A 22780-nucleotide genomic window follows, 5' to 3' on the forward strand; every position below is an offset into this window, starting at 1 on the left:
TGATTCTCGCAGATACAGATTTGGGGAATAATACCTCTTGGAGCAACCCACATAATGTATTACATCATCTAGCTAGGAGTAAATGGTGCTTATATGTCATCTTATTATGGCATCTGGCCTCCAGTAGAGGAGTATGGATGTTCTCCTATCACAGTCTGTGGCAAAACACTCAGTTAAATGCAATTAAGGTAGATTTGGGCACCTAATCAGGTTACAGTAATGACTCATGATGACTGAACTCCAAGATTACTGATCAGGGAACAGCTCACATAATCAGAGCAGAGCTGTTATCTTGTTTCTGCAGCTGAATGTGCTGTCAGTCTGCACCCAGCTGGAGCTGCAGTGGAGGGTGGGCTGCGAGCTGCAATGATTGCTCCTACTTAGGAAGCACTCCAAGTTTCTATTCTGCTCATAAAGATGAATCAAAATATCAAACACTGTTATCATTTTCCTCAGGAGTCTTAATTGCTTTTGCCAAAAATAATTTCCAAAAGGAATATTTTTTGATGATGAAACTGCTAAAGCGGTATTAAAGTAGCAAACAAGTGAATAACACAATATGCTTATGCTAGATCAGGTGGAAAATACTCCCACTAGAGCTAATATCAATTTACATCCTGTAGCCTGAGGGTGTGGATCTATTCCAGGGCTGTGATTTTTTTTTCCCGCTATTAAAGACACAATTTTGCTCAATCCTTTCATTTTAAGAATGAGGATGAATATTAAAATTTTCAGTGCAGCACGTTGTTCTGCAAGCATGCACGCCTCGTGCATGCATAGTAAACCTAAGCACGTGACGGTGTGTGTGAAGAAAATACCAACCTACAGTGAGTAATTCAGAAAATACGGTGAGTATTTCAGAAAATAGAACGGTGTTTTGCTCTCCTTCCTGCTTTTGACAATATGAAACACTTGAAACATAGCACAGTGTTTTAAAATAACAAATATATTTGTTTAAATATGCTTGGATGTTGCATTTTCTTTGTACTCCTTGGTACAACTGATGTAAACTCACAGCAAACAGGATGTTGTCAGATAATACCAAGTCAATGCAAGTAACTAGGTTAGGCTTCCATCCTACAAGTTGATTAAATCATTTGCTACACATTCAGAGCTAATAAAACTGCTAGATGTCTCTGCTGTGATCAGCAGGTCACTTGTACAAAGCACATCCCCCCCAAACTAGTACCTTTTGTACAGAAAACTGCTAGTCATCATGCAAAGAAGGAGGAGGAAGACAGAATACTTGATACCGCTGACCACTGTAAGAATTTACAATACAGGAGATGGATGAGGAGAGAGGAGCTTCAGGCTCTAAATAAAGCAGTGTTTTCTAGTCTTTACATGACTATCATTCTTGTGTTGAATTTGGTCTACTGGAGTACTAGAATAAATTCCCATAGAAGCAATGCATTCAACAGCACTTCTAATTGGGGTCACTTTTGCTAATTTGCAGCATGCTTCATGGCTTGGCCTCCCACTTCTTTCGCCGTGACCTGAGGGCATTCATTCACCTCTAGAGGATCATGGCTCGTATACAAACAAGAAACTACGCAAAGTTAAACATACCTTGAGTTACGGAGGAAGAAGTAGGTCAGCTGCAAACAGCATATGAAGATATCACATAAATACTGGGGGAATCCTGTGCTATGAGGCAGTGAATGAACAAAGCAGCACGATAGCGAAGGGTGACTACAAACAAAGCTATGGAAAACTCCAGGTTAACTTAAAAACAAACAAGGAAGAAAGAAGTTTGCTTTCAGAAGTATGCCATATATTCTGCAGTACCTTTGCAACAATTTTTTGAAGTATTTACAAACAAGATCCTGTGATAAGAAGGAAAGCTACTTGTTAAGCATGGTGCACAACCTGTATTTTTTGTGCTGAAAAGACTTGACGTACAAACACAATCTCTGCTCAGCAAGTTTCTTTTTATGGTAGTGAACTATTCTTTATAAACAATACAACAACATTGAGACCTATCTCTTAACACTGTCTGCACAATAAACATTGAAGAAAAGACAAGATAGCATGAAAACAAAATTCAACCTCTTGCAAATAAAGGAATCATGTTTTTCTGTGCTTAACAATAGTTGGACAAATGAATCAATCTGGGACTGGAAAACACAGTCCTGGACTGAACTCAGCATTGTGTTCAAAGTCCAAAAAGCCCTCAGAGCCCAAACTTCCAGATTTTGATCATCAGAGCAGTAATTGTTTTAATCTGTTTTTCTAAACTTCAACAACATGAAAATAAAATGAAAGAAAATTCTCTTATACAATAACATTCAGAAAACGACGACTGTGAAACATTTACCTGTTTAACAAAAATAAAATGCATATTTTTTAGGTTAGGACTTACTTTAGAAAATACATTTCAAAGCACTATAGCACAAATATAATAAAAAAGTTGCCAAGACTCTGTTTAGTTTTCAAAATATTACAAAATTCACTTTAGATATAAGTACCCAAAATTGATATTAATAAAATGATCAATTCAAACTAACTTTTATCTTTGAGCCAACTAAAAATATAAATTTCTCCTTGAATAGCTAAATATTCAAACAGACTGCATATTTAAGCTCAGAAAGTAACATTTTTATATGAGTAATCTTTTTGCAGAATAAAACACTAGGTTTCTAGATATGACATTTATACTACAGACCCCACTTTACCTGAAAACATTGTAATCTTCTAATTAACTGAACAGTTGATTAGACACTTCTCTAAAATCCTGTTCAGAATTATTTGGTTGGTCAGCAATGGCTTTTTTTGCCCACAGAAACTCTGTTGATGCAAACCAAACATTTGGACCCCCTAACCTTCCAAAGTTTCCTTACATTTTTTGGTTGGCCAACTCTCTAACTTTGAAACTCCCAGCAAGCAGCCTGATTTTATTTTATTTTTTCCAACCATAAGGAACTTTCTTAAAAATTCAAACGACATCTGAAAACTGCTAAGAATTACTTTACAATATTTCCTCCTAGCCTGGTGTGTAAATGACTACATTTCAACTACTTCCTTGCTTTGAATGAGCTGGACTATTTGGCATTGGGGAAAACAAAGTGATTTTTACTCAAAACAACTGTATTTCTCTCCTAAATCCTGATGATACTACGAGAATCCACAATTTAGCACAATATACAAAGAGGTCATACATTATGACTAGTCAGTTCTACCTTTTTTTTCTTCTTTATTACCAGCATGTTTTCCCCTTTCCGTAACAGTATTCTCATCGACCTCATTTTACAAAGCATCAAGCAGGAAAGACAAATAAGAGTGCTTCTGAGCCTTACATGTTAAAATGACAGAAAACAAGAGTTATGAAATAACTGACCTGAGTGCCCACTTGTTTACCCTAAATTCCTGATGATTCGAGGCAGCTCTGAGCATTGGGATCACATTCAACAATTATAATTATGACAGAGTAATGTATTTCTCACAGTAGTGTATTTTCCAGCTAATATCATATACATATAGCTCAGGATTCTTTGGTCCAGGATTCTATAGCAAAATGGCACTTACATGGCATGGGTAAAATATAGTAGAATGTAGAGGATTTTTCTGGATTACCTAGCAGCCACTCACAAAAGAAGATTTAAGATCTACAGTTAAAGTTTAAGCCTAATAGCTACAGTAATTGATTAGTTCTCCATGGATTTTCTTTGGTCATTGAGGTGTGTACAGAAACTACAGGAGATTATTTTATTGGGTAATTTTCACAGCGCAGCAGGATACCTTGACAACAGTTTGGATGCTGCCCTCTTGACAAAGACCATGGGGGAGGGATCAGAGTGAAGGAAATTCAACCAGCAGAATCCCCACATAACAAGTAGGGTGTAGGATTTTTCCTTCCTGGGAAAGAGGCAAGAATTCTGGCACTACAACTTCAGATATCTGAGGTCTCCTGGGGTAAAGAGTCTTCTTTATTGTGAGGCCCTGATCACTTCAATTCTAGAGGTATCAGAAACCTTACCCAGTGTCCTGTCCACTTTGTTCCATGTAATAGCTAGCATGTTGAAAAGGGCTCACTGAAATGTGGTTTTATCATGCTTTTTGAGCCAGAATAGGACCGAAGCATTAAGCAGCAGATCCATAATTGTTGCACACTGCTTTTGTTTTGGGGGTGGACGCAAAAAAGTTGAAAGTAAATATGAAGGCGATGAAAGTTGCAGGCTGAACAGATCCTGAAAAAGGTCTCCTTTTAATCCATAGGTCAAGTCTTGTACAGACCACAGCAACTATCACAACCCTTGCCAAAGCAGTAGAAAAGTGAGTTGGAGGGACCTTTTCTATGGTGAGAACCAGAGTTCATGAAATCAACAGGAGAGCAGGAAGTGGACACGGCTCATGCCATTGCAGAAACTAAGCTGAGACCTGCCGTGCTTTCTGTATCTGTAATCTAAAAAAAAAAAAGCAACACAGCTTCTAATTTCTTATGAACCAGCAATAGCCAAGAGAGAGCTTGTTCAGATGTCTGTCTTTACTCTTGACTCAGGTCTCACTTGTTTTCAGTTCCAAATAACTTCTTCTGATACCACACTCAGCTTGCCCTCAGGAAGTCAGACATGAGTGTGACTCTTCCAAACCCTAGGCCAAGGTTTACAAGGGTGTTTGGCTTGTCTCCATTGTTGGGTGTTGCATTTCAGGCACCTCATGTGGACCTGATTTTCAGAATGTTAATGCTCTGCACTTCATAAAAACAGAAACCTCTGAGCCCCCTCTAACTGGATTCATTAAAATTAAGGCACTCAAAAACTGCTAGCTAGTTTTGAAAATCTAACCCATAACTAAAACAGGCTGAACCACAAGAAAAGCAGGAATAACAGGTAACCATAGAAAGATCCATGTGTTGCTGTGCTCAGGGTACTTAAAGTGTAAACTTTATTCACGTAGTAGTGACATTGTTAATGGCAAAAGGGTTTGCCCTTTACGTCCAGTAACCATATTTTACTCTGTATCTCCTGAGAGCAGGAGTTTGTATAAGCAATGAGGGGGAGGAGGGGGGGGCCAAAAAAGAGTTGATGGATTACCAGTTTTTCTTCTTGTGGTGAATTCAGCTGTCTGGAATGGTGAATGTTAGTACAGGAGGAAAAGAGATAGTTATCTTTTGTCAAAGCTGTGATATAGCAAATGTTAATATAATCTCAAAGGGAGGTATAGTTCAGAATATCTTAAAAAACAGATAAAACATATCCTGAAACAAAGGTTGCTTTTAACTACATGTAAACAGTCTTTGATCAATCAACAGAATCCCTAGGAAGGGCTGATGTATCACAGAACTTAACACAACATCCCTACCACAGTTGAGTAAGTGTGTAAGCTTTGCTCACAGAAAAAATGCTAGCAGTTCTCAGGAAGATCCAACTGAAATGATTAGAAATGAACATTTTTGTATAAATTATCACAGTCCTCTCCTTCTGAAGGCTGTTAATTGTTACAGAGTGAAAAGGATTGGTACTGCTGCTCTATAAATGCATTTGATGTCAGATAGAAATTCCTCCTGAGGGTCGTCTTCATATTTCATGGCTTTTCGGCTTCCTCTGCTGCATCCTCAGACAAACCTATAAAGGAGAAAGAAGATGCTTAAAAATTGGCAACTGCATACACTCTATTGTTGATTATTGGTTTGTAAGAGCTTTGGTTATAGCCAGAGGAAACAATTTATTACAAGCAAAACAGGATAACAATCCATAACTTGCAAATTCAAGAACTCGCAAGCTTAGGAATATAAAAATTAAGGCAATGAGGGCAATTTCATATCAACTCCTTTATGTATACAATGGATAATGCCATCTTTAACTTATAAAATTGTGGACTACCCTTAAATGTGAGGAAAAAATGGCAGAAAACAACTAGGCATACAATCTGATACACGTGGTTCTCTACTTGAGAGAGTAGAGAACTCTACTTTCTTTGCCTGCATCTTTTCACAGGTGGAATTAGCAACACAAATTGAAAACAGTATAAAATTACTCTCTATAAACTTATTAAGGACTTGTTTTTTTAATATAAAACTAAGACTTTGGAAAACTGGAAAATAGCAAAACCCCTGTACAGAAGGTAACTTCTGGTTTAAACCAGGAAAGGATGAGTTTCTTGTTTTCAAGTATTGTGCAAAGGTTAATTCATCTTGGATTGGATATTAATTTTTGCAACTATGAGCCTAAAAGAATCAGAAAAGTGGGCAGAAACCCACATAAAGTTGCTTGAAATGTCTACAGAGAAAAGGAACAGTGGATAATCTTGCAAATTTGTATATGCACATACTTTCATGACTTAATTAAAGTGATTATTTAACCCAGCAGTTTCTTACATGTCCACTATTACTTTAGGCTGAAAATTATTTAACTTAAATCCTTTTATAATTAACATTAAGCAATCCAAAATAAATTGGTACTATATCCGAATGATACATGAATAATAATACAAATAACACACAGCTTTTAGCCATCTCTACAGGAGGCTTAAATCCCTACACATCCAATAGGTCAGCAGCAGAATTAAATTTGATTATCCAGGTCTTCTGATCACAGGCCATTGAATTGTCTGTAGGCCCAAATGCCTTCATAATCATGTTCACACAGAATTTATCACAAACAATCTACATCATGTAAGAAAATAATAATAAACTAAACGCTGTCATCTGCTGTCATTTAGATCCAAGCAAGTCCAGGTGAACAACAACATCTACACTGCTTTCTCTTGTTTTATTTTTCAGCTTTTGGTTTGCTCTATCAATGTCCTTCAGTGCTTGGGGATTTCTGCATATGCACGAATGGTTTTCATAGCTGCTGGTAAGTTAAACAAATTTTACCTCAAGCCTTGAGATTGAAGCAAAGTGTCAGTGAGGCTAACAGAGCAGATCAAAGATAAAATTGCCAAGATACAAAAGACTAAAGCAGTAACATTTAAGCAACAGCTGGAAGCCCAAGCCCCCCAAGGGACTCAGAGGTCCCCCTTACTGAAGTTTGTTGTTTTTTTTTTTAAAGGACAATTCAAAACACCATGTTAAGAGCTGATACGGGTTTACAAAGGTCAACCCTCAAATGGCAGTTCCTTTGTTCCAAACTCTTATGAGACAGCACATGCTGGGATGCTGAAGGGAACAGCAGCAGGTCCCATGTTGTTCCATTAATGATCTAGAGGATGGAGGTTGGTGGCATGATAATGAGATGTGTGGAAGGTAGGAAACCCTGATGAGCTATAGCCACTTTGGAGAGGAGAAAGAATTATTGCTCTAGGACCCAAGAGATTAACAAGGCTCAGAGAAGATAAGATTCCATTTAAAATACATTATGGGACTAATCTCAAACACAGATGCTTGCTGAGGAAAGCCCCACAGAAGTAGCACAGTAGAAAAGAGCTTAGAAGACATGCACTCACAGTGAAATGGGCCACGTAGCTCAATGCAGTTCAGAACCACAGAAGCCACTGCAGAGCCCTCAGTTCCTGTTCCTGACTATGTAGCTTTGCTGAAATCACATCTGCAGCTATTTACAGCTCTCTGTGCTACATAAAAATACACTGGAGAATGCCTTCCTTTCCCACTACAGTCAGGGAAGAGTTTGCAAACTGCTTTCTGCACACTCTTAGAGAAGCTGGACACACACATAGTGAAGAAACAGCAAAAAGTGGTATGCTTATGTCAGCTGTTTGTCCCCAAAGAGAGCGGCCAAAGATTTACCAAAGTGACCCAAAGGCACTGATCTGTGTGTCAGCACTGCCCACTGGGTTGCACACCTCAAGATGAGTGACAGTATTACTACCCAGTGCCCACAGTGTGTGGGCACATCTACATCTACATCTACATCTACATCTACATCTGAGGATGTTAGCTAGAGGACGTTTGGAGATAAACAGGAAGAAAGTTGTGGAGAGGCTTTGAAGAATCCTGAGAGAGAAGACATCTTCGTGAAAAGGCTATAATTGCCTAATGTATCTTTACCTTTAGTAGAAGGAAGCCATAGGATTAAAAATTAAAATTCAATTCTAAAATTATAAAGCAAAAATCATTATTGGGGACATAAAATAGCACCCGGCATACCGCTTTCACAGACTGCTACTTCCATGACATGGACTTCTTGCAAATAATCCCTGTGTCTATTTCTGTAAATTGCTGTGCCAAAATGAGGAGTGTGAATGGTTACTTTCAAGTCCGGGAAACACACTGGATCAGCTAAACCTGATATGTTAGCTGTAATCATGGGCTGGCAAAACTGACACAATATAGCAGGAATTACTTCGGCTTCACATAGCTTTGCCTGACTGCACTGTACACAACTACAGGTAACCTGGAATACTGCTGCATCAATCAAAGACTTTGTAGGAGTAAATTGTGGGAGAGATGAACTGATAGATGAGGTATGGACTGCAGCAATTTTTATTGTGTAACTCTAAAATGGGAGGCAATATGAAAACACAGCTTGCAATCATGAGCCTTCCCACCTCTGCCCTGTATTTTTCAATATGCAGCAATTATTAGTCAGCCAGGAGAACAACATAAATTTCACATTATTTGAACTACAAATATGCTATTTGTAGCATGACTAATATCAGAGAGGTTTCTCATCAGTTTATCCTGACAAGCTTAGGCAGAACTGAACAAATACCTGGTATAAAATTAAAAATTCTGTAGATGAAGGCTCCTCCATCTCATTTCAACAGGAAATTAAAAAAAAAAAAAAAAAAAAAAGCCTTTATCTTATCATTTTACTTCCATATTTCCCATTAGAAAGACCTAAGTATTTCATTTTAGAGATAATACAAAAATCCCAACAGGAGGCACAGTTAGACAAATGTATATTAAAGGGTTTATACCTCCACAGTTACAAACTGGGAAACATGGTTATTTTGGAAATAACCATAAAAAACTTTAACCCTTGTGCAATAGGCAACCCCTAGAGTTTTTGGAGGTAAGTCTTCAAAATTTAAAGCACATGATTAAATTGATGTCCTGATTAATAACATGAGATTGCATGTATCTCAAGCTAAAAATAGAGTCTACCTTTATCCAGTTCATAAAATCCTCAAATTATGTTGTGTATTTCTCAGTCAGAGCACATTAGCAGCCCTGTGAAAGTCATTTCTATAAGCAAAAACATGGAATATTTCAGTCATGCCAATTCACCCCTCAAAAAGCACGACTTAATGCATACTATGTATAACTGAGTCACAGAAAGTTCATTTGTAGATCAAAATGTATTTTTTGAGCATTGAAAAGTGGAAAGATCAAAGAAAATCAGTTACACCAAAGACAGAAGAAAAAAAAACAAACATGCTTCCTGGATCTTAAAAATAAAAAATAAATTAAAAGGAGGGATGATATTTGAGCACGACGGAATAAGGGAGCAGAAGGGAGGCAAAAGGATCATTTTCTGTAGTCATAAATTGTTCATACTAAACATTATGGTGCAAGGTTTAAAGATGTTCAGGTTAAACCATTAGGCAATGGAAGAAACTACCTAGGGAGGTGGATAAGTCAAGGATATGAGAGGTTTGTCAAGATAGGGTAGAAGAAACCCTAGTGGGGATTAGTGAAGAAGACACACAGCTTTCAACTGGGTGACCTAAGGGATCTTCTCCAATCCTATCATTTATGCTGCTATGATTCATCCTAAGAAGAACATTTTGGACTCTCATGAATTACTGGCCGAGTTTCTTGGATACTATTGTACATTAGTCTACTCTGAAGCATGCATACAACTAAGTCAAAGTTGGCTTTGAAGTATTTAATCTACGGTATTCAACACTTCCCAGTCTCTCTTCCATACAGTGACTCAGAAAAAGGGCTGTTAAAACAAGAGAACAAAAAGTTATTTTGAGTTCAGATTAAGAGAAGGGAGGCACCACTTTCTTCAGCTCTTCCCACCAAAAAGAAAAGAGGAAAAAAACACCCCATCTCATGGCCTGACGGGTAATTTTGCTATTTGTAGATCAGACATAAAACAGCTTTAAAAGAAACTACAGTTTTCAAGTAACTTCTTCATAAAATTTTGGATGCAAAACTAGATGTTCCAAATGGCCAAACTGAATAGCTCTTTTTGCTTTTTTTTGTGTGTGTTAACAAAAGAAGACAGATTTTTCCTAGCACCTTCAAGTCATGTTTCCAGAAATCATAATTTTCTTCTCAGAATGCCATCTTCTCACTGCTAATAATTGTGATTAACATTATAAACTGCCTGAGAAAGTATATACAGCTTCCTTTTTCTTAGCATGTGATCTTTATTCTATGGACACGATCCAAAAGGCTTTTCAGAAAGTTTAAGAACATAACAATATCTTGCTTGTCCCAATTTAGCCTGGAGTGCAAAAGGGATTAGTGTGAAACCACTGACTTTAATGCAGTGCTGAAGACTGATCATGATGGACAAGCTACAGACTTTCCTAAAGTGTGTTCTTACATGAGAAATTGGACTTGATCAGTATTTGATACCACTTTCTGTGGAATAATAAACTGAAAGTGAGCTCTGCCGTTCCCTCTCAAGTCACCAGTGAGCCACTGATCACTGCATACATACTTTTGAAATGATCAGACTTTTGAATCTGAAAGGGGAGTGATGGTAGACAAATGAGCGGGAAGCATGAACTGAGTCATTCATTAAAGAACTGGGTAAATAAAAGAAATTTGCTTTTCATTTAGCAAGGGTGCCTGAAAGCAAGGAGTCCATTCCATGAACTCTTCTTTGTCCTCAGGGGCTATATACACCACAGGATGGGTACTGTGAGACAGCAGTTTCCATCACTCTCTTTTCAATATGTCCTCTACTAACTGCAATACAACAGGTACAATTTACACAAAGCTAGTATCAGCTCAGTTTCCAAGCTGCTGTGAAATAGCACGGCAGCCCTTACCTTGAGTTTAACAGTGTTTATAAACCTTGCTAAAATGTTCTTTTGTCATTCTGACTTAATTCTGACATGTAATTGCAGTGTAACACGTAATAGCTGTGTAACACAAGGGAGATAACAAGCACCAAGGAGGCAACAAGTAACAACAATGTCAACATTTAACAAATGCTCATGAATTATTATTTTTTTAATTAACTTGTAGGCACTTAACAAAGTTCTGGAGCATCTGTGACCCTAGGCTGTAATCCTCAATGGAGATTCTACAGACATGGGCATTATTGCCATTCAGGCTGAGTGTGAAAAGGGACACATTAGGGAAGGTTACAGTAACTTGGTAAAACCCTTTTATTTCTTTATTTTCTGAAGTAGAGCAACTAAGTTGTCCTCTCATTAACTTTATCCTGATAATGAATAATGGTGGTGTGCTTGTGTTGTTCAATACTGACACCTTAAATTTTTATTACATCTTCTCTTGTACACACGTATATCCATACACATCTCTAATACAAAGTTTTCCATCGAGAACGACATCACCCAAAAAGCATTAGAGCTGCCAGCAGGAATAAACAAGTAGATTGAATTATTGCCCATCTGTTTTGCAAAAGGTAAAGAGGTCTGCAGCAGGTCACAGATCTTAGGACTACTAAAGTACTCAAGCTGCAAATGGTTAAGAGTTCAGACTCCTATATTTATATAATGCTGTACATTTCTGTACTTTCTTCACATCTTTCTGCTTTATATTTGGAGAATGCCCAATACACATGAAATCTATCTACTGTAAAATTACAAAACATGAACACTGGGAAAAACAACCAGGAACATTACCAAAAATTCCCAAGGAACAAAGTTCTTCTAATAACCATGATGATTTTTTTTTTGTTTTTGTTTCACTTATTTATTCATGTATATATGTATACTATCATATTTATATATGTGTGTATATATGAAATATTAAACTGGGAATAAGCATATTCTAAAAAAGGATCTAGCTTATGTTCAGAGCTATCAACATGGAAAGAAGAACTAGAGGAATGGGATGATGGCCAGTTTGAAGTAATGTAGAGCTTTCTAAGCAGCCCTCTAATAACAGTATTCTGAACTCCATTCAGGAACAACTAGGGAAAAAAAAATAATCATCCAAAGATTATTACAAATCAAACTGAATGCGCTTGCAGGGAGACAAATTGCGTAAAAAGCATTTCATCTGTCGTGAAATAAAGTAACTGGTCATTGGTGAGGGGAATGCATTTTCAGTGAAGACCAAATTTTGACTGAAAGGTGCCTATTTTCTCCAAACGCCTGGCTTATCACAATCAGCTACCAAATCTTTGGTATTTTTCTATGAAAACTTGTAAATTGTGTTAGAGAATTTATTGTTTTCACTTAAAGATAATCACATTTGCAATTCAGCCTCAACAGATTATTTCTTGCTGGGAAGTGAATCCCTAAAAATGAGTTTGTCCCTCGGTGGCCAAATCTCTGTTCTTTCTAATTAGCTACCAGCTTATGTTAGGGCAGTACACTAATCCAGTGAATTCTAAGGCAAAGAAAAAACTAAGCCACAAGAAAAAACTAAAACTTAATTATGGGCACACAAACGTCAATGCTTAAATTTATTCTTCATTAGGTTTATATCTTACCATGCATGACCTGCTACCAAAAATCCTACCAAGTATTTCAGAAACGTTGTCTCTTTAATAATTTACTGTCAGAAAACAATATATACATTTGGGCTATGTACATTAAGGTTTGATGGATTAAGCTATATTAAAACCAGAGTCTTTCTTAGCATAGATGGAATTCTTTGCTTTTTAGTGGGGAGAAGTAATGCCATCGTGGCTGATCTTCTGCCTGTTTGATTCGCTGTGCTGTTCTGTTGACTTCTCAGACAGACAGATTGGACAGCTGACTATTAACAAAACCTTTTTTTTCCCCACACAAGTAATCACCATGACAGATAGGCAAAACACCAGGAGTAAGTTAGCTCTAGGGCAAGATTTTCCACCATTTTCATATGAATGGCAGGGAATCTACCACCCAGCAACAGTCTGCAGGAAGACCCCAGATCCTTCATGGTATGAGACGCAAAAATTGCAGATACATTCTACTCCTACAGGCTGGTCACATTCATAATTGACATCTGAAGACCTACAGTCTCCCTGATAATATCATCACTCATCATCACTCATCATCTACCTCTGTAACTTCAGCTAATATTAAGCAAACTTTTCAGCTGAGATATTTCACTTTGAAAGATGCAGATGTGGGTCATACAAGCCATATGTCAGATTCCTGCTGAATTTGTCAGATCAATTTGGCTGTAAAACTGTAAATTCTTTAAGCACTTTTCAGATTTCCAAAATCTTTTGGATTTTCATTTCACACTGAAGTATCGTAAATAAACTCCTCCAATTTTCTTTCTTTTTTTTTTTCTTTTTTTTTTTCTCTACAGTTAACAGATCACAAATCTAGGCAAAATACTTCATTCCAGGAGAAAAAGAGAGAACTAAATGAATCTTTGGAGGTTGTCACAAAATAACACGTTTTCTAATGTTATGATTTAGTCAGAGTTTTTTTAAAAAGCATTCACAGAGCTCTACTCTTGTTACATGTGCCTCTGTCTGAAGTCAAAGCAGTACAGTTATCCTTCATTCATGATATAATTGCCATAATGAAGCTTTCAACAAATGTACAAGCAAAGTATATTAGGCTTTGTCCAACATCAACTTCAGAAAAAGTGTGGATTAAGAAGTATTCTAGATTTATATGTGGAAAAAAAAACATCACAGCATCTTTTTTATGAATAATGAGGCTGATACAGGCAAGTGTTTATGACCTACTACTTCTATTTAGGACCTACTGTGCTTCTGTTGCAAGCATAACTTCTATGGCCACAGAATAAGTTATGTAAACATGACTTTCTCCAGTAGAGATTTTCTTTATTGTCTCCAGAGAACAGTACATATAAGCCCATGGTTTCTCAGTACCAAAGAGATACAACAAAATAGAATAAAATCCAAACAGAACAGCACAAGTAATTGTGTGATTCCACAGAAAACACAAAAGAGAAAATAGCTACAGGCAAAGTAAAATTAGGAATTGTTTAGTGCAATGAAGAGATACCAAAGAGGATCAAGAAGATGGAAAGGAATCAAGGAAAGGAAATATTCAGCTTGCTTTAATACCAAATATTTTTCCAAGAGAAGTGGTGGAAGCCATATGACTTCTGACATTTGCAAATTAGACCAAGTACTGCAATGAAGACAACTATCTGGCAGTGTCAAGGAGCTGGTCAAGCTGATATAACAGTTTTCCACTTGTAATCCCTATTATCATACCACAAATCTGAGGTGCTACAGATTCCTACGTTCTTTGTAATATTCAAAGAAACGTTAGTTTTGCTTACCAGCAAGCATTCAGCAGCTGAACACTCATCAGTATGATGTTCCTTTTAACAATGGAACATTACAGTGAGAATGATAAAATCATATTCAAGATTTCCACAGATTCTTCTGGAAATAACATACAACAGGATTTTATGCTTTGATGTCATTTTTCCTTTGGAGTCTTGTGGGAGAAAGGGTTCAGTAAAGAGACAGTTTTGAAGGAAAATGTGGGGGAAAAAAAAGAAAGAAATGAAAAACAAAGGAAAAATAATACTTTTGTGCAATACTTTCCAAACTTGAATTTCACACATTCCTTTTAAGCTACACTATATGAGAAAAAATTCTCTACGAGTTTTTTTTTCCACGTACAATCTTTCGATAAGTCTCAGTGTTGGCTTAAAAGCAAAAGAACAAAATAAAAAAGACTGTATTCAAATAACAGATAAATTCTTGTCTAACTGGACACTTGCTTGTTTTTTTCTGAAATCTTACCTTTGCAAATGCAAAGGATGATTTTTGGGGAGTAGAGGCGTAATGAGACAGCAGTTTGGTAAGCATTCTGGTAAATGTTCTTAATTGCCTTAACAGCTTTCTATACTAAAATATCTTTATTTCTACTACTTTTCCACTGATATCAGTCCTGTCTAATACAGATGGAAACTATGCCCCTGGATATGTCTAGCTACTATTACCAAGTTATCTTCACAGTAGTAGCTAGAATGGCAATTTCAGTACTCACAACAAAAGCTGTAAAGTAACTCAAATTTGATGATCCTATTAAGGCCCAAATCTGTGCATTCCTGAACAACGACAAGAAATTTCTGAGCCCTCCATGCTCACACCAAAATTGGCAGAACCAGAGAGAGGGTAGCACTTTGCAGGCCTGAGCCTTTTAGCACCTCCAGAAGGACTGCTGGAAGCCAACATGCCTCCAACTAAGGCCTGAAATGATGAAAGTAACAGTTTTAAATGTATGGATTTTCTCATGCACTCAGGAAGCAATAAAAACTAAGTATAGTCAGACTGCAGGAGAGTAATATAGCTTTCATCATTTTCTGTGACTTCAGGGAAAACAAGCTGAACTTTTATAGACAGGCAATTCAGTATTGCAAATGTTCAGAAAACTGCAATGGGATTTCCACAGTAAAGTTATATTCAAGTTACCGTCCTCTGAAAGCACAATGCTGAAAATAAGAAATTTGGCTTGCTATAAATGAGTTGGTCTACTGCAACACAACTAAGTGCCTTAGATCACAGGCTTCTTCTTGAACTGAACTCTAGTGATGCTAGGAAAGAGCAAGCAATTTTATTCTGGTGGTTATATAAAGTTAGAATTACCTACATATCATCAATAAGGTGGACTGGCTGAACCAAACTACAGATGCAAAGAGAGATACTTTGAGAAGAGGAGTTGTAACATGGTAAATAACTTCCAGAAAATACTCTGGAATATAGTGAGAAAGGAATCCTTTGTTGTGCAGTGCTTCAATTCGTCAATCACATCGCAGTTCTTTCCAACTTCGGAAGAAGTTTAGAATATCCTGAGTTGGAATTGGCCCACAAGGATCATCGAGTCCAACTCCAATTTAAATCAGCAGCTTAGAATGTTTAGAAATGAAATGTCACATTCCAACACAGTTAAAGTGTAATGCCACAGAAAGTTATTTTTAATAGTAATATATATTTAAGATCAGATACTGCAAACGCTGCAGTTATGAATAAGTAATTTCACTAAGCTTAGGGAGTCCTCAAACATGTACACACTTGCAGAAGCAGAGCATAATTTTCACAGTAAGTTTTTAAGCTGTTAGTTGATTTCCTATTTTATTTTGATATGAGCAGCATAATATTACCAATTATTACCAATTAATGCCCCCAGAAAAGATCTCTTTTGAAGTCTGAAAGTCAGGTTTTCTAGACTCAGCAGTAATAGCTGTATAGCAGAAAAAGAGCCACTTTTGGGGCTGCTTTAGTCTTCTTCTCATCCACCTGAGACAAAGAGAAGACAGTTCAGTCACGCTTGAAGGTAATATGCCTGCCAGTGGAATCTCAACATTCTTCTTTATACCCAAATTAATGCTGTTCTTCCATACCTGATACAGATAACGCTCACAAATCTATGGTTGGAGACAGCATCTAGGCCACTATTATTTGTTCTTATTTACGTAAGCAATATCCCCAAGAAGGCAGACATTCACATTTTCACAAGCCACCTTCAGGTCAGTGAAACACTTCCTCAACAACATAAATCTATTCCTACTTAGCAGCTCATAGGGCAGAGTTGTTAGACTCTTGTTTACTCACTGGGAGAGCAGTCAATCACTTATGCACAATACTGAATCAGCTGCAATTCCAGTTCAGAAAGTTGACTTCAATCATTGAATCATATCAACTGAGGTCAGCAGAATTAAACATATCAGTAGTGTGTTGAAAATAATGATATTAGCTGGGTGTATGCCTAAGCACTTTCCCAACAAAGAATCCAAGCACAGCCTTAAATGCTTTCCTAAATAATGGTTTCTGTATCATTCTTTCCTCTGTCCCTTCTAAAAAGAACCTAGTGACATCATCCAAGGAAATACCTAATCACACATTACATTTAATTTGACACAAATTTGCTTAACTTGTACTTCCTTAAGAAACAGATGCTTTTTTGTCTCCAAAGTGTTCTCAAAGGAGTCTTTGCTTCTACACATGGTATTTCTGATCTCTCACTGCGGGAGAGCTTTACATCAAAGTTCACACAGAGCTACAAAAGCCCTACTGGAGACTCTCAAGGTGATAGTCTGGGGGGGAAAAAAAGTTAAGAAGTTATTGAGACAGATTCTCTTGCAGCAAAATTGAAATTTAAATACAGTAGATGAAGATTTATCAGAATGTAGGCAGAGGCAGTTCCACATGGTCTGCTGCTAGGATCTTGCAACATATTGTATGCAAGTGCCTCTCTCCCAGTGTATTTGCAGTTGTTGCTCTTCTTTCTGTAATGAGGGATTTTGTTGGATGAGTGGCAATTTACATCACATGTAAGATGCTTTGAGAGAAGCTGTGAGTTAAATTACAGACCGCTCTTGCCTTTTAACCCTTACTTTCAATGCTATGTAACAGTTTTCCAATTTGTCATCCGTGAAGTCATGGTCTGCAGCCTGTGAAACAACATTAAACAGGAAAATAAACATAAATCTTGCAGTTCTTTCTAGAAGTGCAAAGATAGGATCATCTGCAAGAAATGGGCTAGCAGAAATCCATGACTGTGAAAGTGTGAGAGCCACTCATTCAATTCTGCATGAAAAGATCAAATCATGGTTTTAGAAGTATTAAATGAAGGACAAGAAAACATTAAAGCATGTGAACAGCAAAACCAATGTGTCACAAAGTCTCAGATACACCACTTAGGGGAGCATCTACTCTCACAAGCAAGACATGGGCACTTTTGAAATAGGTCCAATTATTAGCCACACTTAACGCATTGCAGCAGGACTACCAAGAAGCTTGGAAAACAAAGTCCCTTTAAACATGGCAGAACAGTTTACCTGTTCTGTACAACCTGGCCAGATCTTCTTCAATACATAGGAGAATTCAAATTCTGCTGTAAAAAATACAATTTGCCTGAAGAAACCCATATACGCAACCAGACCGAGTCCTCATGCAGTAGTTTGGAAAATAATGTCTACTCCCTTCTAACTAACTAACTAAACACAGATCTAAAAAAGAATAAGTTATTCTCCTATCTATCACACATCATGAATGAGATGGCACATGAAATGACAGAATGCTTGTAAAACAAAACTGGACCACACCAAGTTACCTGTCTTCTGAGATGCTGCAACACCACCTTCCATGGAAGCCAAGACTTTTTGAATGACTTCCTAGAAATACTTCTTACCTTCCAAATTTCAGAACCAAAATGTTCTGCACCTTTATTCACTCTCTTCAAACTGATCTACAGATTTCTTTATCCCATACGAAATGCCACCTTCATGTGACAGTACCCAAACCCGATGAATTTTAAGTCTCATTTATTTATCCAGGCACTTTCACAAGAGAGTAAAGAGAAGGAGGATAATAAAGTCTAACTACAGCTTTAAATAAATCACTGATTTCTGTGAGGTCCTTCTGTGCCCTTTTGACGTACTGAGCTCTAACACTGCAATCCATCAGATTTTATAAATTTGAATAAATAGTTTTAATTTTAAAGCTGAAGAAAATAATATAGGGCTTTTGTATATCTTCCTCAAAGGCATGTGCACATTCTCCACAACTTTCTTCTTTCTCAATCACTGTGTGTTCAAACAATTACAGGTACTGGCAATGGCCTCAGGGAGGGAGCAAAAAGTGACCTGCAAGACTCACTGGGATCATGAGTCAACTGAAGTCATAAGTCAGCAGCAGCCTGTAGCTGATTGCCTCTGCCTCACCAGTAGGTGTTACTTCAGCCATTAATGCAAATTGCTGTACAGCAATGCTGCAGGCTTGTACATGCCTGCCAAGGTGCATAAAAAATATCCAAACCCAACTAAAATCTGCCAGATTCTGGAAATATCATGTAACAGCCTGCTTTGTATCTGTAACAGCGTCCAAAGTAACATTTGGGAGCTCTGACCATGGTCACACCCGTCCCTGCGTCTGCAACAGAGCCTGAAGGCTTTTCATTGATGGTCATTCCACTTAATCGTTCAAAGCAGTGCTCGGCTATTTGATTGCTGTGATTTAACACAGTAATAGCAATAATCCAGACTATACTTAAACCTTTCACAATACTTCCAAAACTGTTTATTAGCATTGGCTTCTGCCTTAGGAGTTATTTTCAACACCCGTAATACTTAAGTTCCTCCTCTGGCACATCTGAACTAGGCAAGACCATATGAAAAGAAAGCCTTATTTTCTTTGTTTGACTGAGTATTTGATAACTGCACTTAATTCACACTTAATTTCTTTAACCTCAGATCAGGCTAAAGCCACCTAATATGCCCAGTCAGTGTAGTGTAACTTTAGTTCCAAGACAGAGCTGCACACTGAGCACAGGGTAGAAATTTAACAGCTCCTTTACAAACCCTGTGCTAGTTTCAAAGCCATCAAAATCAGGTTACTGTGCTCAATGTTTCTGAGCTGAGTATCAGCCATATCAGACTGAGGATTTATGGTTATGCCCTCACTAAATCTTATCTCTGAGCTAGTACTTTCCAATTGGTGAATGAGTCCCGCTTTGTAAATATCTTTAGAATGGAAAGCTGATCATGTATTTTCAATAAAAATAATGCTTTCCACGGACTGGAATGACCTCTTTCTTAACACATGAATTTGATCCCTCATCATATCATTAGAACTTAGAAGAACTGAATTCATAACTTATTTAAGACTACTCACACTCAAAAGTCAACATTTAACAAGCAGTCATTAACATTAGACAGAGAAAAAAAAACACAAAAACAAACAAAAAAACAAAAAACAAACACATTTCCCCTTAAAAGTAGGTTTTGGTCAATAGCAAAAACACAAGAATAAGATACAACATAACAAAGGATTTGAGAGTCATAAAGTCATAGAATATCCTCATCTGGAAGGGACCCATGAGGATCAACCTAAGCATTTCACCATGTATCTGAAAGTGCTGTCCAAACTCTTCTTGCAAATTAACACACTTGGGGCCATGACCACTCTATCTACTGAGGACAAAATATCTCACTTTTCTTTTTCCTGAAAAAAAGTTATATTTAAGACACCAGAAGACTGCAAGCAATAGTATTTTTATTAATGTTTTTTATCAAATGTACCCAACTTTTGTCTATGCAACTAATGCAGGTGAAAGGCAGATGTATGCAGCCTTTCAACTAATGTGAAAGAACAGAATTTCTCTAGGAGAGTTTTTTACTGCAAAGCCAATGCTTATAAAAGCAGTGCAATTGGAAGCAGGTGGGAAGCAGTACAAGGGCTTCTCATCATTCTGAGCATATAGTTCAGCTCACTAACAAATAATAAGGCCTCTGTGCTCATTCAGTTTTGTACTTCTCTTAAATCAAGGCCACTCAATTGCATCAAAAAACATGTTGTACCATTTGGATAAAACTGAGGACACTGAGCTCACTTTCTCAGTGAACTGTGCTCTACTTGTATTATTTCTACTTGACAAGTAGACGTTATCTATAAGAAAAGAGAATTAAAAACTTTCTGAAATCAGCAGTTTCTAATTTCTTATATTCTTGGTGAAATCTTAGAGGATGCTACAGTTGAAATTAAAACTCAAGACGTAAATATGCCCACATGACAGCACATAATTAGATAATCATGTAGATACGTATGTGTGTTCGCTGCCAAATTCTGCACTGTCACTATTACTTATATTTGATCTGATAGCTGGAAGACACTCCTTAGACCATTTTCTTTAACACTGTAAACAGTAGATAGCATCATCCTTTACATTCATTAAAGATTAACAAGTCAGAAATAAAACTTTTACCCCATTCATTTTTTGCTAATTTAAACGTAAGAAGAAGATAAAAGGGCAACTTGCATCTCATCATGTTGAATTGTAGCAGAGAGAAAGAGAAACAAAGATAAAGCAAGAGTTTACAAGGTAAATCTACTGATAGCTGAACTTGTTCAGATAAAATAAAAACTATAAATCAACTTGAAACAGATTGAAGTATTAAATGATGAGTTAATTTTCTGGCACCTTTCATTCCTTCATTCTCACAGTATCTATTTTCTCAATCATTTTTTAAATTTGGCTCCTGGCTGCTATCAAACAATAAAATGGAGAGTGAGAGTACAAACAGCTTTCTTTTGAAATTGTGTTTGCCAAGGAGTGGAACTGTCACCTATGTCTGCAGAAGCACTTCTTTTCAGGTCCTTATATAACTCTGAAGGATAGAGAGGCTGCAAGGTAATGAAATTGGGCACCTTTTTTCTATTTTTTTTTTTGGTCTGTCATATTGGCAATGTCTCTGTAAAATGAATTGTGGTTATGAGGAACAACGGAAAGAATGGTCAGGTTTTCCTATGTGTTTCTTTCAGAGATTTGCATGCTCCTTCTCCCACAGTTTGTCCAACTAAATCCACCTATGTGCCCTCATCTCACCTCACAGTACCCTCAGCTGCCCTTCAAGTCAACTGATTTCCTCCTGAGCAAGATCCACAAATTAGGCTGGTTTGGAGGTAAGGCTGTGCTTACACAAGACCACATCAAACAGAACAGATAAATGTTACATTCATGTTTGAAATTTTCCCCTAGAAATCTGAACTTTTCCTTTACTATCACTTGACAACTTCCATAAAATTTCTATGAAATTATTTTCTGAGATATGTCTCTCTCTTTTAAATGCATCAGAAATTGGCTGTGGGGGTTCAACAAGGGCATGGAGAGAAAAACAAAATGCCAATATTATGATGATTCAAGGTTTCAAAGAAGGTTAAAAAATGAAAATATTTCTTACACATGAAATGATCGGATATTTTGAAGTTATAATTCTAGAATTCTGTTCAGAAAATCCAAATACCCCATTTAAATACGTTCAATTTTGTGTCAAATAACAATATGTGCATATTCTGCTTGGCCTCCTGCTAAACAGAGTAGCTTCCAATGAGTAATTGTTGAGAATCCACATCCTCAAAATCAAAAGCTCACATCCTGACATTGAGTTATACACTCAGCTTGGAGAAACATCCATAACCAAGCATCGTTATTTTAGAGGTTTGCATTAAATTTGAACAGAACAGCAACTATGTCTTGCACCACTCATTTATTTTATTAAATGCCACGCATCAAAAAGCCCATGTAATTTTTAAAAGGTGGACTGAATTCACTATCTCTGAAAAAAATACCCTGGTTGTAAAAAAAAAGGGTGACAAAAAGAGACTGAATAATGGAAAGAAAAGGAATCCTTAGAGTGAACACTTTTAAATAAGGACGTGTAAAAACAGGTGCACATTTTCAAGATGAAATCATCAGGAGATTTTTATATATAGTTCTGGATGAAGTACTGATTGGGAAACCTCAGCTTCACAAGCACAAGGAAGAGAGAGATTCTGTCAGGCACCACACAACCTCAGATTGCACCACCACAGCAAGGCTTTGTTGGAGCAGCAGGGAAGGAAGGCACAGCTATGCATCTGACACAGGCACACTAAACACAGGGCACCTCTGTGGTGGGGAAACTCTCTGATGGGAATGTACAGCATGCAGAAAACACTGCTGGAGCTAAATTGTGCACAATTCCACTATTTTAAAGGAATCCTGGGTATTATTAAGCAACCTTTATAGTGCTACACCTTAATGGGGCACACCAGTTAAGGAAACGCAGTATGGTAACGTTAAAACATATGCCAGCAATCTTCTGCTGCTCACAGATTTGAGAGAACGGAAGGGCTTAGACTGTGATGATCTCAGTACAACCATCTAGTCAGATGTCTGGAATAAGAGAGAATATAGAATTTCACCCAGTAATTTACTCAACAAGCCCTTAATTTCAAGTTGAGCTTTTTGATGTAAAAACTTACAGCAAAGAATGGAACACATCTCTAAGGAAGTTATACCTCTTTGCTCAAAG

General features: G+C 37.1%; 1 protein-coding gene across 2 annotated transcripts in view; it reads right to left on the minus strand.

The window, feature by feature from the left end:
• Nucleotides 1-1013: 1013 nt before the first annotated feature.
• Nucleotides 1014-22780, minus strand: part of BBS9 (Bardet-Biedl syndrome 9) — a 273148-nt gene continuing 251381 nt past the window's right edge. For both annotated transcript variants that reach the window (XM_048950758.1, XM_048950757.1), the window contains one exon: nucleotides 1014-5564. In XM_048950758.1, the coding sequence (XP_048806715.1) occupies nucleotides 5524-5564 (41 nt within the window). In that variant the 3' untranslated portion in view covers nucleotides 1014-5523. The remainder of the gene's footprint in view (nucleotides 5565-22780) is intronic.

The sequence above is a fragment of the Lagopus muta genome, chromosome 7, assembly GCF_023343835.1.
Source record: "Lagopus muta isolate bLagMut1 chromosome 7, bLagMut1 primary, whole genome shotgun sequence".
Classification (NCBI taxonomy): domain Eukaryota; kingdom Metazoa; phylum Chordata; class Aves; order Galliformes; family Phasianidae; genus Lagopus; species Lagopus muta.